General features: G+C 35.0%; 1 protein-coding gene across 1 annotated transcript in view; it reads left to right on the forward strand.

Annotated features, from left to right (window-relative positions):
- The window catches only part of SPAG16 (sperm associated antigen 16), a 925,123-nt gene that overhangs the window by 23,500 nt on the left and 878,669 nt on the right, over positions 1-22,954 (forward strand). The window contains exon 6 of the mRNA XM_055345436.1: positions 17,417-17,524. Coding sequence (XP_055201411.1) covers positions 17,417-17,524 — 108 coding nt within the window. The remainder of the gene's footprint in view (positions 1-17,416; positions 17,525-22,954) is intronic.

Genomic DNA, 22,954 nt, shown 5'->3' on the forward strand with positions numbered 1-22,954 from the left:
GCCACTTAGGTCCGTTCATGTTGTTCCAAAGGGCAACATCTCATCCTTTTCTATGGCTGTAATATTCCCTCACGTGTGTGTGCGTGTGCGCATGTGTGACCATGCGTGAGCGTGACATCTGCCTTATCCATTCATCTACTCATGGACGTTTAGGGTTGCTTCCATATCTTGGTTATTGTAAATAATGTAAATAATGCTGCAGTAAACTAGGGATGTATTTGTCTTTTTGAATTAGTGTTTTCATTTTCTCTGGAGAAATACTCAGTAGTGGAATTAGTGGTTCATAATGGTATTTCAATTTTTTATTTTTTTGAGACTCCTCCATACACAATGGCTAGTGCTTTATGTCTTCTCGTAATGTAGACATTGAAAATACTCTCAATTGGTTGGTTTACTCTGAAAGGCATCATTGTATTTGTACTTTAACATTCCATAGTCTGGCTTCCACCCAACCTATTCTCCTTAACTGTGCATCTTATTTCATTCTTTTTTCCTTCAGCTTCTGTGGCAGCATGCTGTTCCTCTTCTTCTAATTCATTGACAAGACTTTTTTTTTTTTAACATCTGCACTGTTAACTCTCTCTAAGGCTGTGCTGTCCAATAAGATAGCCACTGATTACATGTGGATGTTGGCAGATATAACTCGTGATGGTAAACTATATGAAGAAAAGTAAAAGAAAAGTAACATGGGTAAAGGAGACAGAGATAAATGGCGTACAGTTTTATAGAGGGTGGTGAGAGAAATCCTGTCTGATATCTGAAGAAGCTGATGGAGGGCATGTATGAACTTAGGAAAAGGGAATTCCAGGCAGAGGGGAAAGGAAATACACAGAGCCTATGGTGGGTGCAGCTTGACTTGTTAGGGGGCTAGTAAGGAGACTGTAGTAACTGGAACCAACCAGGGGGTAAGTGGTAGAGCCACTTTGCTTTTTTTTCCTCTGGGTGGGATGTGAGGCTAATGGATAGTTTTGAAGAAAAGCATAATGTGAGCTTGTTTTTATTGGAAAATCGACTGGATAGAGGGACACGATGGCAACAGGGAATTCATTGTGGGTTGACTTAACTGGTTACGACATAATAATAATGAAGTCAAACAAACTTTTTACGGGTCAGTTAGGTTCTTGAAAGGACAGCATCTGCTATTAAACTCATAATGGGGGTATTACTAACCCCATTCATACTTTAATTCAGAACAGACACTGATAACAGGTCACATATTGTGGAGAGAGCAACACAAATCCATGATGTTCTATCCTTTATTAGATATAATAATATAATTATCACTCAGTTCCCTCATATATAAGTGGGATATCATCTATCCTTGTCACATGGTGAGTGCTCAATAAAGATTAAACCAGTGTTCTATGTTACAGCACCCTTTTTTCCTTTCATAACATTGACTAGTTTATTACATTTAATTTTCTTTTTGGTATTTTCTATAGTCCTGTGAGTTTGATGAAGGCAACAATTGTGATTGACTTACCCATCACAGGATAATGAATATAATACCTGGTCTACAGTATATATTAAATAGGTAGAATAGCATCATCATCATCATCATCTTTGTCAACCTTATGATTAGTAATAGCAGCAATACTGAATAAACACCAAAAGTTGTATTTCTTCCAGAAGACAGGCACATAGCAATTTATTATTTACATATAGTAAGCTAATTCTGAAAAAATATCAAGGATTTAGAAAGAAAACAAAATAGAATAATGAATCACATGGGCCTATCAGTTTCTACTATTAACCATCTTTTCTCCCATTCTTACTTCATCTCTACCCCCACCCACACTCTACATCCACTTAGTATAATGTATTATTTTTTACAGTTTTTACAGAAGATGTCCCTTCTTAGGTATCCCTGCCTTTGCAGTCAGTGTTCTGATATATCAGTGTTCTGATATTTGATCAGTTTGCCTGTGTGAGAACTTCATAAATGGAATCACAGAATGTGCATGTCTTTGTGTTTGACATTTTACATTCAGCATCAACTCTGTAAAATAATATCTGTGACTTTTGAGTTTATCAGTAATTTGATCTTCTTTACTGCTATGTAGTATTCTATTGTATAGTGCATACCACATTTTGTTTATTTTTTTTCTATTGGATTGTTTTCAACTGTGGTTCCTAATGAATAATACTGCAATGAAGATTTGTGTACAAGTCTTCTTGTGGAAATGTGTCTTCTTTCTATTGGCTAAAAACTTAAGGATGTAATTACTGGACCAAAGGGTAAGTGTATACTTATAAGAAATTAACAATCCGTTTTCCAACAGTTAGTTGGGTCATTTTACATTCTCAGTATATGAGAGTGCTAGTTGCTCTATATTGTCACCAACATTGAGTGCTGTTAGTATTTTTCTTTTTAGCCATTTCAGTAATTGTATAGTACCAGCTTGTTGTGGTTTTGACATGCACTTTCTAATACCTAATGATACTGAACGTGTGTGTGTGTCTGTGTGTACTTATTGGCTGTTCATCTCTCTTGCTTTCTTTGTAAGTCCTGCCCAATTTTAGTTGAATTGTTTTATTGTTGAATTGTAAGAGTTCTATTCTATTATGGTTACAGATCTTTTGTCAGAACATTTTGAATGTTTTCTCCCAGTTTATGGCTTCACTCTTCAATTTCTTTATGATGTCTTTGGGTGAACAGAAGTTCTAAATTTTGGTGAATTCTAATTTATTTTTTTAATAGTATTGCTCTTGATATTTTGTTGGAGATACTGTTCCTATTCCCAGATCTCAGAGATATTATTCTATGTTTTCTTTTTTTTAATTTTTATTTATTTATGATAGTCACACACACACACAGAGAGAGAGAGAGGCAGAGACACAGGCAGAGGGAGAAGCAGGCTCCATGCACCGGGAGCCCGACGTGGGACTCGATCCTGGGTCTCCAGGACCGCGCCCTGGGCCAAAGGCAGGCGCCAAACCGCTGCGCCACCCAGGGATCCCTTATTCTATGTTTTCTTCTAAAACCTTTAAAGATTTAGAAATTTTATTTCAGATATATCTTTCATTTTTGTATATGATGTAAGTTAGGAGCTTGAGGTTAATTTTCCTTTTCTATATGAATATCCAATTGTTCCAGCACTAGTCTTAAAAAATTTTCATTCATCATTGAATTTCTTTGGTATTTTTATTGAAAATCACTTGGCTCTATAATTGTGGGTCTATTTCTAGACTTTATTCAGTTCCATTAATCTACTTATTTGTCTTTATTCTAGTACCACACTCTTGATTACTGAAGCTTTAGGTAAGTTCTTGAAGTCAGTTAGCATGAGTCCTGTAGCTTTGTTCTTCTTTAAAGGTAGTTTGGCTATTCAAGGTCCTTTTTATTTCTATATAAATTTTAGAGTCACTTTGTCAATTTTTATAGAAAGGTGACAGTTTGAGGTTAAGTTGAATTTATAACATGATTTGGAAAGAATGTGTGTGTACACATTCGTTTACATATACATACGTATTTTTAAGGATTGATGTATTCATAGATTTTAGTCTTCTATTTATATGGTATATCCCTCCATTTATTTAGGTTATCCTTATTTTAATACTGTATATTTATGATGGAGGTTGAAATTTATACCTTTTGCCTCTATCTAATGTATATATTTTGTTGTTATTTTGTGAGCTCCACATAACAGGGAGTATCCTGTATTCAACATAGCCCCAGGATCTACCTCTGACAAGTAGGATGGGCTAAAGTAAATGTGTGCTATTAACATTTTGGCTTTTTAATTAAGGTTTTAATAATTTTTAGCGTAGTTAATTGAGGATTTTTCCCCTTTTATACCATTCCTTTGGAGCAAGCATCATTTTGCCATCATAATGGAAATTTTAACAACTCCCTATAAAATTAAGTCTTGCCTAATTCAGAGTACTACTGTCCTTTGCTGGGCTTTTACATTAAAGAAATACAGTGCAGAGCAGAAAAGTTTTATTGAGTGTATTGAAGGTTTGACAGAAAATAAAAACTGACTAGGATTGCTAATTAGAAGATTAAAATGACCATTTAAAAATAATGAAATACTTTTTTTAACCTTCTGCCAGAAAATATGGACATAAAGAAACTAAAATTAAAAAGCAATTAATATTGTGGAAAAATTAGGTGCTTTACTAAACAGCCCCAACTTCACTTACAAAATTCACTTATGTAGAAGGTCAAAGAGTATCCAGCTTTTCTGAGGAGCCATTTAATTTAATGACTTTCAGAGACAAACACTGTGGAAATAAAGATAATAATGAGGCCTATAAAATTTTATGGTTTAGTGTTTAGGTAATTGCTTGTTAAATTAAGTAGGTAATTTTTCTGGACATGGGTATACCCCTTTCTTTTTTGGTTAAGTATATAATGAAAGTTTTCCTCGAATATGATTGAACGCATTTTGGCTATCCAACAATTATTTCAATATTAATATTAGTGAGTTAAATGATTCATTTATAACCAGTTGAAAATAATGAAATAATTGGTAATTATATAATACTGTTTCCAGAAGTTACTTTGATTTTTGTTTGTACATAAGAAAAATACATGACAATGATGGCCTACTTTGGTGCAAATAAACAAGAAAATGTTCATATGCTTCTTTTTGCCAAATTGTGATAACAGAATAACTCAAAAAATCTACTATTAAAAAGTCACTTCAAATATTTGGCTAAAACTATTCAATTAAAAAAATTATTTTACTGAGGACATTCATTTAAAAATTATTTTTAAGAGCATACTATTAAATCACATTCATAATTTGAAATATAGAGTTTTGAGACAGTGCTTTGCGTAATATAAAAATATGAGTATTTTTTTTAAATATGATTATTTTAATATTTTATACTTTAATCATAGATTTTGATATGTTGGTTTCCTGAAGGGGAGAAATTAGTCATTCTACCATCTCATTAAGAAAAAGCATGTAAGAAGTGTGTTGTTTATGATAAACAAATCTGAAGAGAATGCTTCACTGAATAACTTTGATTTCACCAGTACTTAAATAGAATCTCTGGTATCTTAGTAAAAGATTTGTTTTTAAATCACAAAGATGCTGTATTAATAAGAAATATTGTATAGTTTAAAATATTGATTGCTTATATGAATATTATAAATGTTATTTTTTAGTACAACTTTTATTTTCTTTTTATTTAGCAGATGGGCAGCAGGAAAGGTCATAACAGAAGCATCACCATGAAATGAATCTAAATTGTTTTACTAAGTAGACTTCATTTTGTGCAAATAGAAAGCAAGTCCCTGAAAACCAATTTAATGGTTAGAAAATCTCTAAGGTCTAATACTTCAATCAATTCCTATGCTTTCTTTCCTGGGATAAGTACAAATAGGCCTGTAAATGTATATTTAAAAAGGGAGCTGATGCAGTGCTACACACTTGTAGTTCTGCTTAAGAAACTTTGCAACATTATTTTTCTAAGGTTTTTTTTTTTTTGACCTATTATGGGTTTACATTTCAGAGAAGAGAAATAAAACATTAGCTCATTTATATAACTCATCAAGCTGTTGAAAGCTTTAGTAGACTCAAAATAGATGTTCATAAAAGTTTAACTTCTTTTATAAAGTTTTACAGTGTTACTAATAAGCATGTATCCTGATATTTTTTGTCCATTAGAGGATATTCATATACTGGCATGCCCCCTATTTTAGGTAAATAAATCTAGCCATTCTAGAAATTGAATATACCTGTTCTATACTAAATAGTAATAGTGATGTGACGATAGGAGTAACATATACTGAGTATTTTTATGTACAAGAACATGTGTAACCACTTGACGAATAAGAATTTAGTGATACTCTTGTCTTTTCACAAAGAAATAATCATCTCAGCCTTTTTCTTCTTAAATCACTCTACTTAAACTCTGTCCTCCTCTTCACTCGCTGTTCATTAGGCACAAGGTAGCAGAAGGATTCCCTCACTTTTTGGTCATCCTCATTCACACTGAGGGTAAAACCTGACAATACATTGTTCATATCACAGCCGGTGTATTCCTCAGATGATATTTTAAGACCCAATATTTCAGTCAACAATTTCTTGTACCTTCAAGGTTGTTGGCATGGAAATGCAGTAGTACCTGTGAAGACTGTGATACATTGTTCATTGAATTGTGATAAAAACTACAACATTGGCAGTAGAATAAGGAACATGTCAAAAAAAAAAAGGTCATGTCAAAAAATGGGGGAGCTTTGAGAGTTTGAGGAGAAAGGAAGAAAGAAACTTCATAGAATAGATGAGAAACTTTCAACATATGCGGGTATGACTTGATCTTGCAGTAAGTAGTCTCAGTGATCATAATATGCCCCATCAGGAGCCTGAAAACCTAACCTCATCCCAGTCTCTGTTCCTCAGTGATTGCTTTGACATAGTTCTTCATGCAGAAGTCTGGGGTTTTTTTGCATTTATTTTATGTGAATCTGAATTTTGAAATTTTGTGATACAGAAAAGCAGATTTATTCCATTGTGAACTCTTATGAGATGTAAACACTTGAGTCCAGTCCACTGGTTTTTGAGAATGTATAAGTCTTAATGTAGTATTACTTTGTCAGTTAATGAAGATTGTGAGCCAATTTTTCATTTTAATTATGTTTTACATTATTATATTGAAACTAACGTATTATGGAGGTAGGTGAAACATTCTCATTAATTGTTTAACTATAGCCCTGGCTTAGAAAGAATACTCTTATTTGTTTTCTATCAGGGGTTTGCAGAAGAATGCTTCTGTATTACAACACTAATACTAAAGAACCTTTCTCATCAAGTTACCAATTATTCTACTAATATGATCTACAGGTGGTACATATTTCTCATATGCATTACCAGAATAAAATCTGGGTTTCCTGGAATATACGTGTGTTCTTTCTCACAATTATCAGAACTAAACAACCCAATACATTGTCTTTAAACCATATATTCAAGCACATTCAGAATTAGATTTTGTAAATCTTTTCCTTTATTTCTTTAAAAAAATTTTTTTAGTTAAATTCAGTTCGTCAACCTATAGTATAACACCCAGTGCTCATCCCATCCAGTGCCCTCCTTAGTGTCTGTTACCCAGTTACCACACCTCCCTACCCACTTCCCCTTCTGCAACCCTTTGTTTATTTCCCAGAGTTGGGAGTCTCTCATGGTTTGTTTCCCTCTCTAATTTTTTCCACTCAGTTCCCCTCCTTTCCATAATCCCTTTCACTATTTCTTATATTCCATGTACGAGTGAAACCATACGATAATTGTCTTTCTCTGATTGACTTATTTCCCTCAGTGTGATCCCCTCCAGTTCCATGCATGTCGAGCAAATGGTGGGTATTTGTCCTTTCATATGGCTGAGTAATAGTCCATTGTATGTATACCACATCTTTATCCATTCACCTGTCAAAGGACATCGTGGCTCCTTCCACAGTTTGGCTATTGTGGACATTGCTGCTATGAACATTGGGGTGCAGGTGTCCTGGCATTTCACATCAGTATCTCTGGGGTAAATACCCAGTAGTGCAATTGCTGGGTCATAGGGTAGCTCTATTTTTAACTCTTTGAGGAACCTCCACAGTGTTTTCCAGAGTGGCTGTGCCAGTTTGTATCCCCACCAACAGTGCAAGAGGATTCCCCTTTCTCTGCATCCTTGCCAACATTTGTTGTTTCTTGTCTTGTTAATTTTAGCCATTCTCGCCAGTGTGAGGTGGTATCTCATTGTGGTTTTGATTTGTATTTCCCTGATGGCAAGTGATGTGGAGCAATTTCTCATGTGCTTGTTGGCCATGTCTATGTCTTCCTCTGTGAGATTTCTCTTCATGTCTTCTGCTCCTTTCATGACTGGATTGTTGTTTCTTGAGTGTTGAGTTTGATAAGTTCTTTATAGATCTTGGATACTAACCCTTTATCTGATATGTTATTTGCAAATATCTTCCCCCATTCTGTAGGTTGTCATTTAGTTTTGTTGATTGTTTCCTTAGCTGTGCAGAAGCTTTTTATCTTGATGAAATCCTAATAGGTTATTTTTGCTTTTGATTCCCCTGCCTTCATAAATGTGTCTAGTAAGAAGTTGCTGTGGTCACATTCAAAGAGGTTGTTGCCCTTGTTCTCCTCTAGTATTTTGATGGATTCTTGTCTCACATTTAGATTTTTCAACCATTTTGAGTTTATCTTTGTGTATGGTGTAAGAGATTGGTCTGGTTTCATTCTTTTGCATGTGGCTGTCCAATTTTCCCAGCGCCATTTATTGAAGAGACTGTCTTTTTCCCAGTGGATAGAATTTCCTGCTTTATCGAATATTAGTTGACGATAGAGTTGAGGGTCCTTTTCTGGCCTCTCTATTCTGTTCCATTGATCTATGTGTCTGTTTTTGTGCCAGTACCATACTACCTTGAGGATCAGAGCTTTGTTTTTTTTTTTTTTTTTTTTTTTTTTTTTTTTTTTAGAACAGGGCTTCTTCTTATTTTTTAAAATTTTATTTATTTACTCATGAGAGACACAGAGGGAGAGAGAGACAGAGGGAGAAGCAGGCTCCATGCAGGGAGCCTGATGTGGGACTCGATCCCCAGTCTCTAGGATCACCACCTGAGCCGAAGGCAGTTGCTCAACCACTGAGCCACCCAGGTGTCCCGAGGATCAGAGGTTTATGATACAGCTTGAAATCAGGCATTGTGATGCCCTGGGCATTGGTTTTCTTTTTCAATATTCCTCTGGCTATTCAGTGTCTTTTCTGATTCCATACAAATCTTAAGATTATTTGTTCCAACTCTCTGAAGAAAGTCCATGGTATTTTGATAGGGATGGAATTGAATGTGTAAATTGCCCTGTGTAGCATAGACATTTTCACAATATTTATTCTTCCAATTCATGAGCATGGAAGGTTTTTCCATCTCTTTACATCCTCCTCAATTCCTTTCATAAGTGTTCTGTAGTTTTAGATTACAGATCCTTTACCTCTTTGGTTAGGTTTATTCCTAGGTATCTTATGGTTTTGGGTGCAATTGTAAATGGGATTGACTCCTTAATTTCTCCTTCTTTAGTCTCATTGTTAGTGTACAGAAATGCCATTGATTCCTGGGCATTGATTTTGTATCCTGCCACACTGCCAAATTGCTGTATGAGGTCTAGCAATCTTGGGGTAGAGTCTTTTGGGTTTTCTATGTACAGTATCACGTCATCTGCAAAGAGGGAGAGTTTGACTTCTTCTTTGCCAATTAGAATGCCTTTTATTTCTTTTTGTTGTCTGATTGCTGAGGCTAGGACTTCTAGTACTATGTTGAACAGCAGTGGTGAGAATGGACATCCATGTCGTATTCCTGATCTTAGGGGAAAGGCTCTCAGTTCTTCCCCATTGAGAATGATATTCGCTGTGGGCTTTTCATAAATGGCTCTTATGATATTGAGGAATGTTCCCTCTATCCCTACACTTTGAAGAGTTTTAATCGGGGATAGAGGCTGTATTTTGTCAAATGCTTTCTCTGCATCTATTGAGAGGATCATATGGTTCTTGTTTTTTTTTTCTTATTGATGTGATCTATCATTGTTTTATGACTGTTGAACCAACCTTGCATCACGGTGATATATTTCGCTTGGTTGTGGTTAATAATCTTCTTAATGTACTGTTGGATCCTATTGGTTTATATCTTGGTGAGAATTTTTGCATCCATATTCATCAGGGATATTGGTCTATAATTCTCCTTTGGGGTGGGGTCTTTGTCTGGTTTTGGGAACAAGTAATGTTGGCCTCATAGAACGAGTTTGGAAATATTCCCTTCCTTTCCATCCTTTAAAACAGCTTTGGTAGAATAGGTATTATTTCCCTGGGAAGCCATCTGGCCCTGGACTTTTGTGTGTTGGGAGGTTTTTTATGCCTGCTTCAGTTTCCTCACTGGTTATTCACCTATTCAGATTTTCTATTTCTTCCTGCTCCAGTTTTGGTAATTTGTGGGTTTCAAGAAATGCATCCATTTCATCTAGATTGTCTAGTTTATTGGCATATAGTTGCTTATAATGTGTTTTTAAAATTGTTTATATTTCCTTGTTATTGATTGTTATCTCTCCTCTTTTGTTCATGATTTTATTAATTTGAGTCTTTTATCTTCTTAATAAGACTGGCTAGGGGTTTATCCATCTTATTAATTCTTTCAGAGACTCAGCTCCTGGTTTTGGCTATCTGTTGTACAGTTCTTCTGGTCTCTATTTCATTGAGTTCTGCTCTAGTCTTTATTATCTCTCTTCTTCTGCTTGCTTTATGCGTTATTTACTGTTCATTCTCCAAATCCTTTAAGTGCGGAGGTTAGCTTGTATATTTCAGTTTTTTTCCAATTTTTTGAGGGAGGCTTCTATTGTGATGTAATTTCCATCCTAGGATTGGTTTTGCCGTATCTCAAAGATTTTGAATGGTTGTTTTTCATTTTCATTAGTTTCCATTAATCTTTTTAATTCTTCTCTAATTTCCTGGTTGACCCATTTATCTTTTAGTAGGTCTTTAACCTCTGTGTGTTTGAGTTTCTTCCAAATTTCTTCTAGTTTCAAAGCATTGTGGTCTGAAGATATGCAGGGGACAATCCCAGTCTTTGGTATCAGTTGGAATCTGATTTGTGATCCAGTATGTGGTCTATTCTGGAGAAAGTTCCATGTGCACTGGAGAAGAATGTGTATTCAGTTGCATTAGGATGGAATGTTCTATATATATCTGTGAAATTTATTTGGTTCAGTGTATCATTCAAGGCCCTTGTTTCATTGGTGATGTTTTGCTTAGAATATCTGTCTTTTGCTGAGAGTGTTGTGTTGAAGTCTCCTAAAATTAATGTGTTATCTATGTATCTCATTACCTTGGTTATTAATTGATTGATATGCTTGGGTGCTCCCACATTAGGGGCATAAATATTCATGATTGTTAAGTCTTCTTGTTGGATTGACCCTTTAAGTTTGATATAGTGTCCCTCCTCATCTCTTATTACAGTCTTTGATATAAACTCTAATTTATCTGATATGAGGATTGCTACTCCAGCTTTCCTTTGAGGACCATTTGAATTGTAAATGGTTCTCCACCCCTTCATTTTCAGGCTGGAGGTGTCCTTAATTATAAAATGAGTCTCTTGTAGACAGCAAATAGATGGATCTTGCTTTTTTATGCAGTCTGAAACCCTGAGTCTTTTGATGGGATCATTTAGTCATTCATGTTTGGAGTAACTATTGAAAGATATGAATTTAGTGTCATAGTATTACCTATACTGTCCCTGTTTTTGTGGATTGTTTCTTTGGGCTTCCTCTTTCTTTTACAGGATCCCCCTTAATATTTCTTGCAGAGCCAGTTTGGTCATCACATATTCTTTCAGTTCTGCCTATCCTGGAAGCTCTTTATCTCTCCTTCCATTTTTTAAAAATATTTTATTTATTTATTCATGAGAGACACAGAGAGAGAGAGAGAGAAAGAAAGAGAGAGAGAGAGTGAGAGAGAGAGAGAGAGAGAGAGAGAGAGGCAGAGACACAGGCAGAGGGAGAAGCAGGCTCTATGCAGGGAGCCTGATGTGGGACTTAATCCCAGGACTCCATGATCATGCTCTGGGCCGAAGGCAGGCACTAAACCATTGAGCCACCAGGGCTCCCTCTCTCCTTCTATTCTTAATGAAACCTTGCTGGATATAGTATTCTTGGCTGCCTGTTTTTCTCATTTAGTACCTTGTGTATATCATGCCAGCCCTTTATGGCCCGCTAGGTCTCTGTGGAGAGGTCTGCTGTTAATCTGATATTTCTCCCATTTTTTAAGTTAATAATCCCTTGTCTTGAGCTGCTTTAAGAATTTTCTCTTTATCTTTGAAATTTGCAAGTTTTACTATTAAATTTTGAGGTGTTGATGGATTTTATTGATTTTTTTGGGGGGAGGTCCTCTGTCTCTCTTGGATCTGAATGTCTGTTTCCTTCACCAGATTAGGGAAATTCTCACCTCTGATTTGTTCAAATATACTTTGTGGTCCTCTCTCTCTCCCAGTCTCTTCTAGCATCCCAATAAGACAAATATTCTCCATTCTCAAGATATCATTTATTTCCCTAAGCCTTTCCCGATGGGTTCTTAATTGTTTTTTTCTTTTTTTGTCTGCTTCCTTCTTTTCCATCAAGAAAAAGATTTCTCTGTGTTTTCTATGTTACTCACTCTTCCACCTCATTAATCCTAGTGGTTAGAGCATCCAGTTTAGACTGCATTTCAGTTAAAATATTTTTAATTTTGGCCTGATTAGATCTTAATTCTGGGGATGCCTGCATGGGCTCAGCGGTTGAGCATTTGCCTTTGGCCCAGGGCTGATCCTGGAGTCCTCTGCCTCTCTCTCTGTGTTTCTCATGAATAAATAAAGGAAATCTTTTTAAAAAATATCTTCATTCTGTAGCAAGAGAATCTCTAGAGTCCTTAATTCTTTTTTTTTAATAGAGCCACAAGTAATTTTATGATTGTACTTCTGAATTGTATTTCTGACATTTTATTTAAATCCACATCCAGCAGTTCTGTGGCAGAGAGTATTACTTCCGGTTCTTTCTTTTGTGCTGAATTCTTTGTTCTAGTTATTTTGTCCAGTGCAGAGTGGTATATGAGCAAGCAGAGTTAAAAATATCAAGAACAACCTAAGTAAAATACACCCTAGATGATTCCAAAGAGGTCAGAAACCAGAAAATAAAAGAAAAAGAAGAACAGAACAAAATAAAACAAAAGGATCCCTTAAGTGAAAAATTTTAAAATAGTAAGCATTAAAAAAAAAAAAGGGTGGTGGTGAGGAAGTGGTGGTGGAGAGAGAATATAGTCTCCCCAATAGGACTATAGGATGATGTTCTTGGTTCTGAGTGTATTTTGTTCTGTATGTTAGAAGATACTCAATTCCAATTTTATATAAACCAGCAAAACTTACATAAAGACCCAACATCGACCACAAAAACAGAAACAAGATAAAAGAGGGAGCTGGAATGGGAAGTGAGAGATAATATATTCTCACAGAATGAACTAACACGATGTTCCACTTGGTTCGGAGTGTATTTTGGTCCACGTGTTAGAAGGTGTTAATTTCCGCCATTATAAAACAAAACAAGACAGAAAAAACAAAACCCCCCTAAAGCCCATAGCTTGTATATCTATCAAAATTAAAATTGAAAAAAAATAAACAAAATTAAAATTGAATACGTTGAAGGGACTCCAATATTGAAGAATATATCTAAGACGTAATTGTAGAAATATGAAAGTCAAAAAGGAAAAAGCTTAAAAAAGAAGTTGGTAATATATTGTAGTTAAGGCAGGAAAACAAAAAAAATATTGGAAACTTTTAATGTGAAATATAAAAGAACCATAGTGAAAAGGAACCTCTAATTCTATATACTATTTTCCCTCAGCCCTGGAGCTTTTCAGTGCTGCTTGTTCAGTAAACTTGCTCTTCCCTGTTCTTTCAGTAGTTCTTCTTAGGGAGGGGTCTGCTTGCATTGACTATCAGGTGTCTGTGCCTGGATGGAGATGCCTTGCCCCTTGCCAGGTGGCCTGGGTCCCTGTGAGCTGTTTATCCTGTGAGGCCTTTGTTCCCTAGAGTCCCTGCCTCTCCAAGGTGAAAGGCGAAAAGAAGAGAGAAAAAAATGGTGGTGGCCAGATCCCCAGGTCTGGAGCCAGGAGCTCCCCACGAGTACTGAATCACATTCTTCCAGTCCACACTGGCCTAGATGCTCCTGGGGTCAGTGCAGGTGCACTGATCTGTACAAATTGGAGGGTGCTCAGCAGCATGAGAGTTCTCGATGTCCTGTGCCTCCTGGGGTCTGCCTCTCTCGAAGGGTATCTGGCTTTGTCCGTTTAGGCACCCTTGAATTGAGGGCCTGTGCCACTGTACCTGCGCTCCCAGGGACCACTTCCCTTGGAGTAAACAGAGGACAGCTGCCTCCATCCGTTGCCGGGCGCTAGGGTAAGAGTGCTCCAGTGACGATCCATGTAATTGGCAGACTTCTCCCAAATGCCATGGAGGGTTGTGGCGTTCTAGCCCTTTACTGAGACCAGACCCTGGGAATATTGAAGCTTCACTGCTCCTTTTGCAATTCTGCCTGCTGAGCATTTTTCAGTCAGGGAAGACTGAGGCATGGATTTGTAAAATTCCTGCATGTCCAGGACTGGACTTTTGTGCCCGGTTTTCCACAGCTCAGCTTTCAGGCCTGGAGGTTTGTCAAGGCTTCCCTTTGGGTCAGTTTGCCTGGCTTGCTGTGGCTCCCCTCCCCCACCTTTTTTTCTTCGCTTTCCTATCTTGTCAGAAGCCATGATTTTTCTCTCTGTAGCATTCCAGCTGCTCTTTTTATATCTCAGGTTGAATTCGTCAGTGTTCAGGATGATTTGAAAGTTATCAAGACAAGTTTGTGGGTCCAGTTGAATTAAGGACCCCTACTCCTCTGCCATCTTGCCAGAATCTCTTTTTCCTTTATCTGTAGTTATTTTAAATGATCCTGTTTTAAATATGTATTTCAATTTTGTAAACAAATTATTTTTGGAAATAGATGGATTATAAATTATTTTGGCAGCATACCTTAATTTATTTTAGTTTCCTTTTACTTAAATGAGTTGTAAATGAATATTTTTGAAGCCATACATGCTGTCCTATTCATCTCTCAACCCCATATACACTATGTTGGTTAGAATCCTTCCATGTGAATTATAATAGAATCTTCATTTATTAGTTCTCTTTAGAATTGCTCAATATTGGGATCCCCGGGTGGCGCAGCGGTTTGGCGCCTGCCTTTGGCCCAGGGCGCGATCCTGGAGACCGAGGATCGAATCCCACATCAGGCTCCCGGTGCATGGAGGCCTGCTTCTCCCTCTGCCTGTGTCTCTGCCTCTCTCTCTCTCTCTCTCTCTCTGTGACTATCATAAATAAATAAAAATTAAAAAAAAAATAAAAAAAAGAATTGCTCAATATTGGATTTGAACTGATTACTAAATACTTTTTTTTTTCAGAAAGGAATAAGGAGTGTTTTTTAAAAAGTTTTATTTAAACTCCAATTAGTTAACATATAATGTAATATTAGTTTTCAGGCGTATCAAATAGTGATTTAGCATTTCCATATAATACCTGGTTCTCATCATGACAAAGCACTCCTTTATTCCCATCATGTATTTAATGCATCCCCCCACTAGCTTCCTGTCTACTAAACATCTGTTTGATCTCTATAGTTAAGTCTCTTTTTTCCTTTACTCCTTTGTTTTATTTCTTAGATTCCACATATGAATGAAATCACATGGTATTTTGTCTTTCTTTGACTGTTCTCCTGGCATATTAATCTCTAGCTCTGTCCATGTTGTTGCAAATGGCAAGATTTCATTGTTTTTTAGGGCTGAGTAATATTCCATTATATATATATATTTATATATTTAGCATTTATATATTATATATTTAGCATTTATATATATAATATATATATTTAGCATTTATATATTATTTATATATTTAACATTTCCATATTATATATATATTCCAATATATATAATATGGAAATGCTAAATATATATTTATATATATATACCACATCTTCTATATCCGTTCATCAGTCAATGAATGTTTGGGCTGTTTCCATAACTTGGCTATTCCAGATAATGGTGCTATAAACATTTCAGTGCATATATCCTTTTAAATGAGTATTTTTGTGTTCTTTGGGTAAATACCTAATAGTGTAATTGCTGGATTTTAGCGTGGTTCTGTTTTTAATTTTTCAAGGGGTCTCCATATTTTCCAGAGTGGCTGCACTAGTTTGCATTCCTACCAATAATGTAAGAGGGCTCCCCTTTCTCCATATCCTTCCCAACTCATGTTGTTTCTTATGTTTTTGATTTTAGCCATTCTGACAGGTGTGGTGATATCTCATCATAGTTTTGATTCATGTTTCCCTGACTACTAGTGACACTGAGAATCTTTTCATGTGCCTGTTGGTCATCTATGTGCTTTCTTTGGAAAAATGTCTATTCATGTCTTCTGCCCATTTTTTGACCGGAGTATTTATTTCTTAGGTGTTGAGTTGTATAAGTTCTTCATATATTTTGGATACTAACCTTTTATCAGATATGCCATTTGCAAATATCATCTCCTATTCTGTAGTTTGCCTTTTACTTTTGCTGATTATTTCCTTTGCTGTGCAGAAACTTTTTATTTTGATGAAGTTCCAATGACTTATTTTTGCTTTTGTGTTTCCTTATTCAGGAGACATATCTAGAAAGATTGCTATAGGTTGCTATGGCCGATGTCAGAGAGGTTCCTGTCTCTGTTCTCTAGAATTTTTATGGTTTCAGGTCTCACATTTAGATATTTTACCCATTTTGAATTTATTTTTGTGTATGGTATGAGAAAGTGGTCCGTTTTCATTCTTTGCATGTTACTGTCCAGTTTTCCCAACACCATTAATTGAAGAGACAGTCTCTTTCCCATTGGATAGCCTTTTCTGCTTTGTGGAAGATTAATTTACCATAGAATTATGGGTTCATTTCTGGGTTTTCTATCCTTTTCCATTGATCTATGTGTGTTTGTGTGTGTGTGTGTGTGTGTGTGTGTGTGCCAGTACCGTATTGTAATATAAGAAGCCTTGTAATATAAGAAGTCCAGAATTGTGATGGCTCCAGCATCGCTTTTGTTTTCAGTGATCCTTTGCTATTTGGGGTCTTTTGTGTTTCCATGTAAGTTTTAGGATTGTTTGTTCTAGCTCTGTGAAAAATGCTGTTGCTATTTTGATAGGGATTGCATTAAATGTGTAGATTGCTTTGGATAATAGAGACATTTAAAAATATTTGTTCTTCCAATCCATGAATGCATGAAATGTCCTTCCAATTCTTTGTGTCTCCTTCAATTTCTTTTATCAGTGTTTTATGGTTTTTCAGAGTACAGGTCTTTCACCTTGTTGGTTCTGTTTATTCTTGGGTATCTTATTGTCTTTGGTAGTATTATAAATCAATGATTGATTCTTTGATTTCTCTTTCTGTTGCTTCATTATTGGTGTGTAGAAATGCAACAGATTTTTGGACATTGATTTTGTGTCCTGTGACTTTACTGAATTCATTATTGGGTCTAGCAGTTTTTTGGTGGAGTCTTTGGGGTTTTCTATATAGAGTATCATGTCTTTCGCAAATAGTGAAACTTTGGCTTTTTCCTTGCAATTTGGATGCCTTTTGTTTCTTTTTGTATTCTGATTGCTGTGGCTAGGACTTTCCATTCCAGTACTATGTTGATAAAAATGGTGAGAATGGTAACCCCTGCCTTGTTCCTTACCATAGAGGAACAATTTGGATGATATTAACTATGAATTTTTCATATATGACCTTTATTATGTTGAATTATGTTCCCTCTAAACTTACTTTGTTAAAGGTTTTTATCATGAATGGATGTTGTTGTTTGTTAAATGCTTTTTTTGGAATTAGCAGTGATTTTTAAAATTATTATTATTTTCAGCAAAGCTAGAGAAGATCTGCTGAAAACTCAAAAAGAACGGGATTTTCACCGAATGCACCACAAACGACTAGTCCAGGAAAAAACTAAATTAATTAATGACCTCAAAGGGTAAGCTGCGAATATTTGTTGGCATATTTGTTAAAGACGTATTTAATTAATGTGAAGTAAGTTGGTTGTGTTAGAAGATTTGAGGTAAAATAATCATTCAACATTTATTGAGTATTTATGTATGCCAGACACTATACTATGTATTTGAAATACAAAGATGAGTAAGTTTAGGCCCTTGCTGTCAAGGTTCCCAGAGACCAGGAATGTGTGATGAAGAGCAGTTAAACTAAAATGGTTGCTATGCTAACAAAGGGTGGTCACCATAGCCAGATTGCAGTGTGAGAGGGTTCAAGGACCTATTTCTAGATGAATTCTGAAGTATAAATTAACAGACTGAGGGAGCAGGGTGTGCTGGACAGATAGTACAAACTGTGCAAAGCACCAAGTCATGAAGGAATATGGCATATTCACCGCATTATATGCATAGAGAATAAGGTGCAAAGCAACTTGATAAGAGTGAAGTGGAGAGAGCGAGCATATATTGAATGACCTTGAATTTATGCTAAAGTTTTTTTAGAAATTATTTTAAAAATATCAATTCAGAAGTATTTTCTCTCCTCCCTTCTTCTTATTTCCAAATTAAAGAATTCCTCTAATAAAAACAAAAAAAACAAGAAAACCATTTTTAATCCTTAAAGAAAATTTTCCTTTATTTTTTCTAGGGCAGTGCTATTCAATAGAACTTTCTGTGATGTTATAGATATTCTATATGTGTACTGTCTAATACAGTAGCTATGAAGTCACATGTACTGTTAAGCACAGGCCATGTGACTAGCACAACTAAGGGATTAGATTTCTAATTTAATTTAAGTTTAAATAAGTTTAAATTTAAATAGCCATGTTTAATTATAGCTACTATATTGGATGACACAGTTTAGGAATGGTAATGACAATTACTGTCTTTTGCAGGTGATTATGGTTATTTTAGCTATTATGACTTCTGAATCATAGGCTGTCCCACAAAGCTTTAGAATCAATGTACTCTTAAACTTAATAAATAGTAGAAACTAGAATTATTTTTACTTTTGTTAAATTAAATGTCTGTAGGAATAAAACACCATTTTAAGAGGGATTGCATTAACTTAGAAAAAAGGACTTTAAGAATGTTTATTCTTTGACTTTAACCAATTCTCTTGGCCTCTTATTTTTGGTTTGGATTTGTTGCTTCATAAAATTGTTCTTAGTCCAGAGAAATTCAGAAAAAATGTTCAAAGTGATTTGTTTTCTTTTAGCTTAAACAGTAAGTGAGAAGTAGCACAGTATAGTGGAAGGATGTTGGTATCAAGTAAACATTGGAAGCCTGGCTTCATCACTTACTTTTTTATGTCTATTGTTGTTTTGTTTCTTATCCTTAACAATGTTGATAAAATATTTTGGAACTATATATATAAATACAATATCTGGAACATAAACAATGGTAATTTGTTTGCATATACCATAACATTGAAAGTATATGTTGAACATGTCCTATTTTTATCAAATTTCCCTTTTGCATTTTTATAAAGGTCTTTTCAGTACTGTATACTGTATTTTGTTTTAAAAGCACATTCTTTAAATTTGGGAATTGTTCTATATTCAGGACAATATAGGGGCCTGTGATTCCAACTGGTCATGTAGAAGTCCTTTAGAAGCAGCTAAGATTTTTCTTGTCCAAAGATAAATCATTGTTGTGCCATCATTAGCGTGAGCCACCCATTTACCCAGAGGAAAGCCCAAAGGTATTTTAGTAGTTTGTGTGTGTGTGTTATACATGCGTGTACACGCATGCATGCAGACACAGATACAATAAGTGAGTTTAAATCATAGCACATTGTTTCATGGAAAGATCTCAGGTTTGACTCTATTCCCATTATCTGTGCTAATTCAAACAGGTTTCAATACTAAGTTACTTGGGTACATAACAATTTAAGAGTACCTTTGTTGTGGCATCTGAAATATGGTTGCTCACTGTTGCTGCTTGGATATTCTCTTTGGTAAATTATTTGAGTTTTTTAAATTGTTTTTTTCTTGAGCCTCTAGCTCATGTTTAAAAATATATCCTACTTGTTAAATTTTCTAGTATATTTACAGGGAATACTATTGTAATTCATTTCATGTAAAAATCCAGCATTTTCGTATTGTACTTTTTGTAATCTTCAGAGGCTCTGCTGAAGAAACCCACATTACACTGTAAAATAACTACACTTGTGTATTCAGCTAGCCTTTATTTCCTCATTTAATCATTAAGAATAGTGCCTATATTTAACCATTTGGATGAATCACTAGTGTGTGTTTTATAAGGACCTAAAACAAAATTTCAATGATAATCATCAGAGTCACAAAAGAACTAGACATGAAGTTAATTACCAGGGAACAGCTTGTCTAATAGTTGTACCATTGCATAATAAATCAACTATAAGGAAGAATGTTTTTGATGCCAGGCTAAATTAGAGCCTAAGTTCTCTATGTTACTATTTTACTAAATATTTTAATTATATATCTATATTCCTTTCACTATAAGCTGCAAAACGTCAGTCTTAATTTAAGTGGATAGTTAGTTGATTTTATCTATCAATTTTATATTAGTTCTCATTTAATATGAATGTTTACTATAAATTTACTTATTTTCAGAATTATCAATGTCAAAAGTTAGAACTTATAAGCAGGTGAATTATGAGGTACTTACTGAACTTACAAAACAGACACATTCTTTCAGATTGACTAAACAGAAGGTTTTTGTTTATTTCAAGTTTTTTATTTAAATTCTAGTTAGTTAACATATAGTGTAATATTGGTTTCAGGAGTAGACCTTAGTGATTCATCACTTTCATGTACCACCCAACTCTCATTACCCTTTTTAATATCCATCACTCATTTAGTCCAACCCCAACCACCTCCCCTCCAGCAACCCTCGGTTTGTTCTCTATAGTTAAGAGTCTCTTATGGTTTGTCTCTCTCTTTTTTCCCCCTTCCTGTATGTTCATTTGTTTTGTTTCTTAAATTCCACATATGAATGAACTCCTCTGATACTTGTCCTCTCTGACTGATTTAATTAGCATAATACACTCTAGCTCCATCCACATCATTGCAAATGGCAAGATTTATTTTTGATGGCTGAGTAATAGTCTATTGTATATAAATACCATATCTTCTTTATCCATTCATCAGTTGATGGACTTTTGGGCTTTTTCTATAATTTGGCTATTGTTGACATTGCTGCTATAAACATTGGGGTGCATGTACCCCTTTGAATCACTATTTTTGGATCCTTTCGGTGAATACCTAGTAGTGCAATTGTTGAGTCATAGGGTAGTTCTACTTATAACTTTTTGAGGAACTTCCATACTGCTTTCCAGAATGACTGTACCAGTTTACATTCCCACAATTCCCAGTGTAAGAGGGTTCCCATTTCTCTGCATCCTTGCCAACAGAGAGTTTTCTTGAATGTTGTTTCCGTGTTATATTTTCATGGTATTCTATATGATGTTAATTCTTTGGATAGAGGATTATCAAGTCATATCCCATGAATGAGTTAGTTGCTAAAGTTAGTAATTATAGGAAAAATTATGCCATCAGTAATAGTAATCCTTCAGTTTGTCCCCAAATTACAGCACACATTATTTTGTGTATCTAACTCTGTACCTGAATATGTGTTTATAAATACATAATATTCATGGAAGTGTGTAGTACACAGCAAAGTGTATATTGCTAAGTGCATTAAATGGAATAGAGGATAGAACTATACATACTACTTATATTTTTATTTTATTGCTTTCCTGTGCTTTGCTGAATGTAGTTGAATTTTATTTATTTATTTATTTATTTATTTATTTATTTATTTATTTTTTGCAGTTGAATTTTAATACGTATTAGATATATATATGTGATATATATGTAACATAACTTTAGTGCTTAGGTTTTATTGTTACAAGTAATTAAATATAATAATAAATTATGTTAAGGGAAATATGATTTATAAAACAATGACTTTTACAAATACTTTAATGAAAATATTGTGCAAAATAGGGACTCCTTTTATATTTTTAAAAACATCTTATTTATTTATTTATTTGATAGTACACAAGTGTGGGGAGGAGTTGAGGGATGGGGAGAAGGACAAGCAGACTCCCTTCTGAGCTTAGAGCTCAACTTGGGCTCCATCCCAGGACCTGGAGATCATGACCCGAGTCTAAGTCAGATACTTAACCAACTGAGCCACCCAGGTGCCCCTCTTATTATTATTTTTTAAATAGAAAAACATTAAAATTATTTTTGGGCTTCTGCTTGGGGCCATGTCAGAGTAACTGGTATAGAATTAGATTTCCAACTGGTAATAGATGAACTCTTCAACTGCAATGAACTACAAAACTGAACAAAATTTTTGGCAGCTGTTTTGTCAGATTTTGTTGGAAAATTGACAGAGTAGGACTATGATGCCTAAGAGGAGGAACGATTCAAAGTGAGTGGCATAATCATTCCAGATTTTTGCCCAGAAGTACTATTCAGACAATTGTGTGGCAAAGTAGAACACAGGACACAGTAGTCTTGATTAACTGATGAGGCAGAGATCTGAGTTCAGGGCTGCTGAGGGAGCTGGAATTTGCAGGATAGGATACACAAAAGGAGGGAGGTACATGAAAGGAATTTAAGAAATATTTGTCTTAGTTTCCTTTAACCTTTGACCAAATACTAAGATGTGGAATGATGAGAGAATGATGAGAGAATGATGCCTACAAAGAACAGCTCCTGGGAAACTGTGAGCTAAATGGAGATTCCAGAGGTTGCAGATGTAGGAATTCTGCCCAGATACAATGGAGGAACATTACTAAAAATTTTGAGCATTCAGTTAAGACCCTTGATAAGCCAAGTCATGGAGCAGAGCTCTTCTAGCCCTAGGGAAGGAACTACTTTAAACTTGCCTTAATAAAAGATTAAAAATAAGCTTTAAAAAGCTCAAACTTCCCACCAGAACAAGAGTGTTAACTCTTTCTAGGGAAGAAAGGCTAACTCTACATGCCTACCAGGCCTAAGGAGAAGGGATATAGAAACAACATACTCAGTGTCATCCTGAGATCCAGAGAGAAAAGGTCATTTCAATAAGATAAAAGAGTCAGGAAGACATAATATGCATGACTCTAATATGAGAGCTTCAAAATGTATGAGGCAAAATATAAAATATAAAAGAAAAATAGATATTTTCACAGTTAACATTTGGAGATTTTAACATTCCTCTTTTAGCAATTATTAGAAAAATAGGCAAAACGTCTGCAAGTTTAGGGCATCAATTAATTGAGTGTAATTGATATTTCTTGAATTCTATTTTGGACTTTTCATGTGCACAAAATAGGCCATATACTCAGCCATGAAGCAAGTCTCTATACATTTCAAAGAACTGATGTCATACAGAATGTTTTCTGACCACAACCAAATTAAATTAAAAAATCAATGACA

The sequence above is a fragment of the Nyctereutes procyonoides genome, unplaced genomic scaffold (assembly GCF_905146905.1).
Source record: "Nyctereutes procyonoides isolate TBG_1078 unplaced genomic scaffold, NYPRO_anot_genome, whole genome shotgun sequence".
Lineage (NCBI taxonomy): Eukaryota > Metazoa > Chordata > Mammalia > Carnivora > Canidae > Nyctereutes > Nyctereutes procyonoides.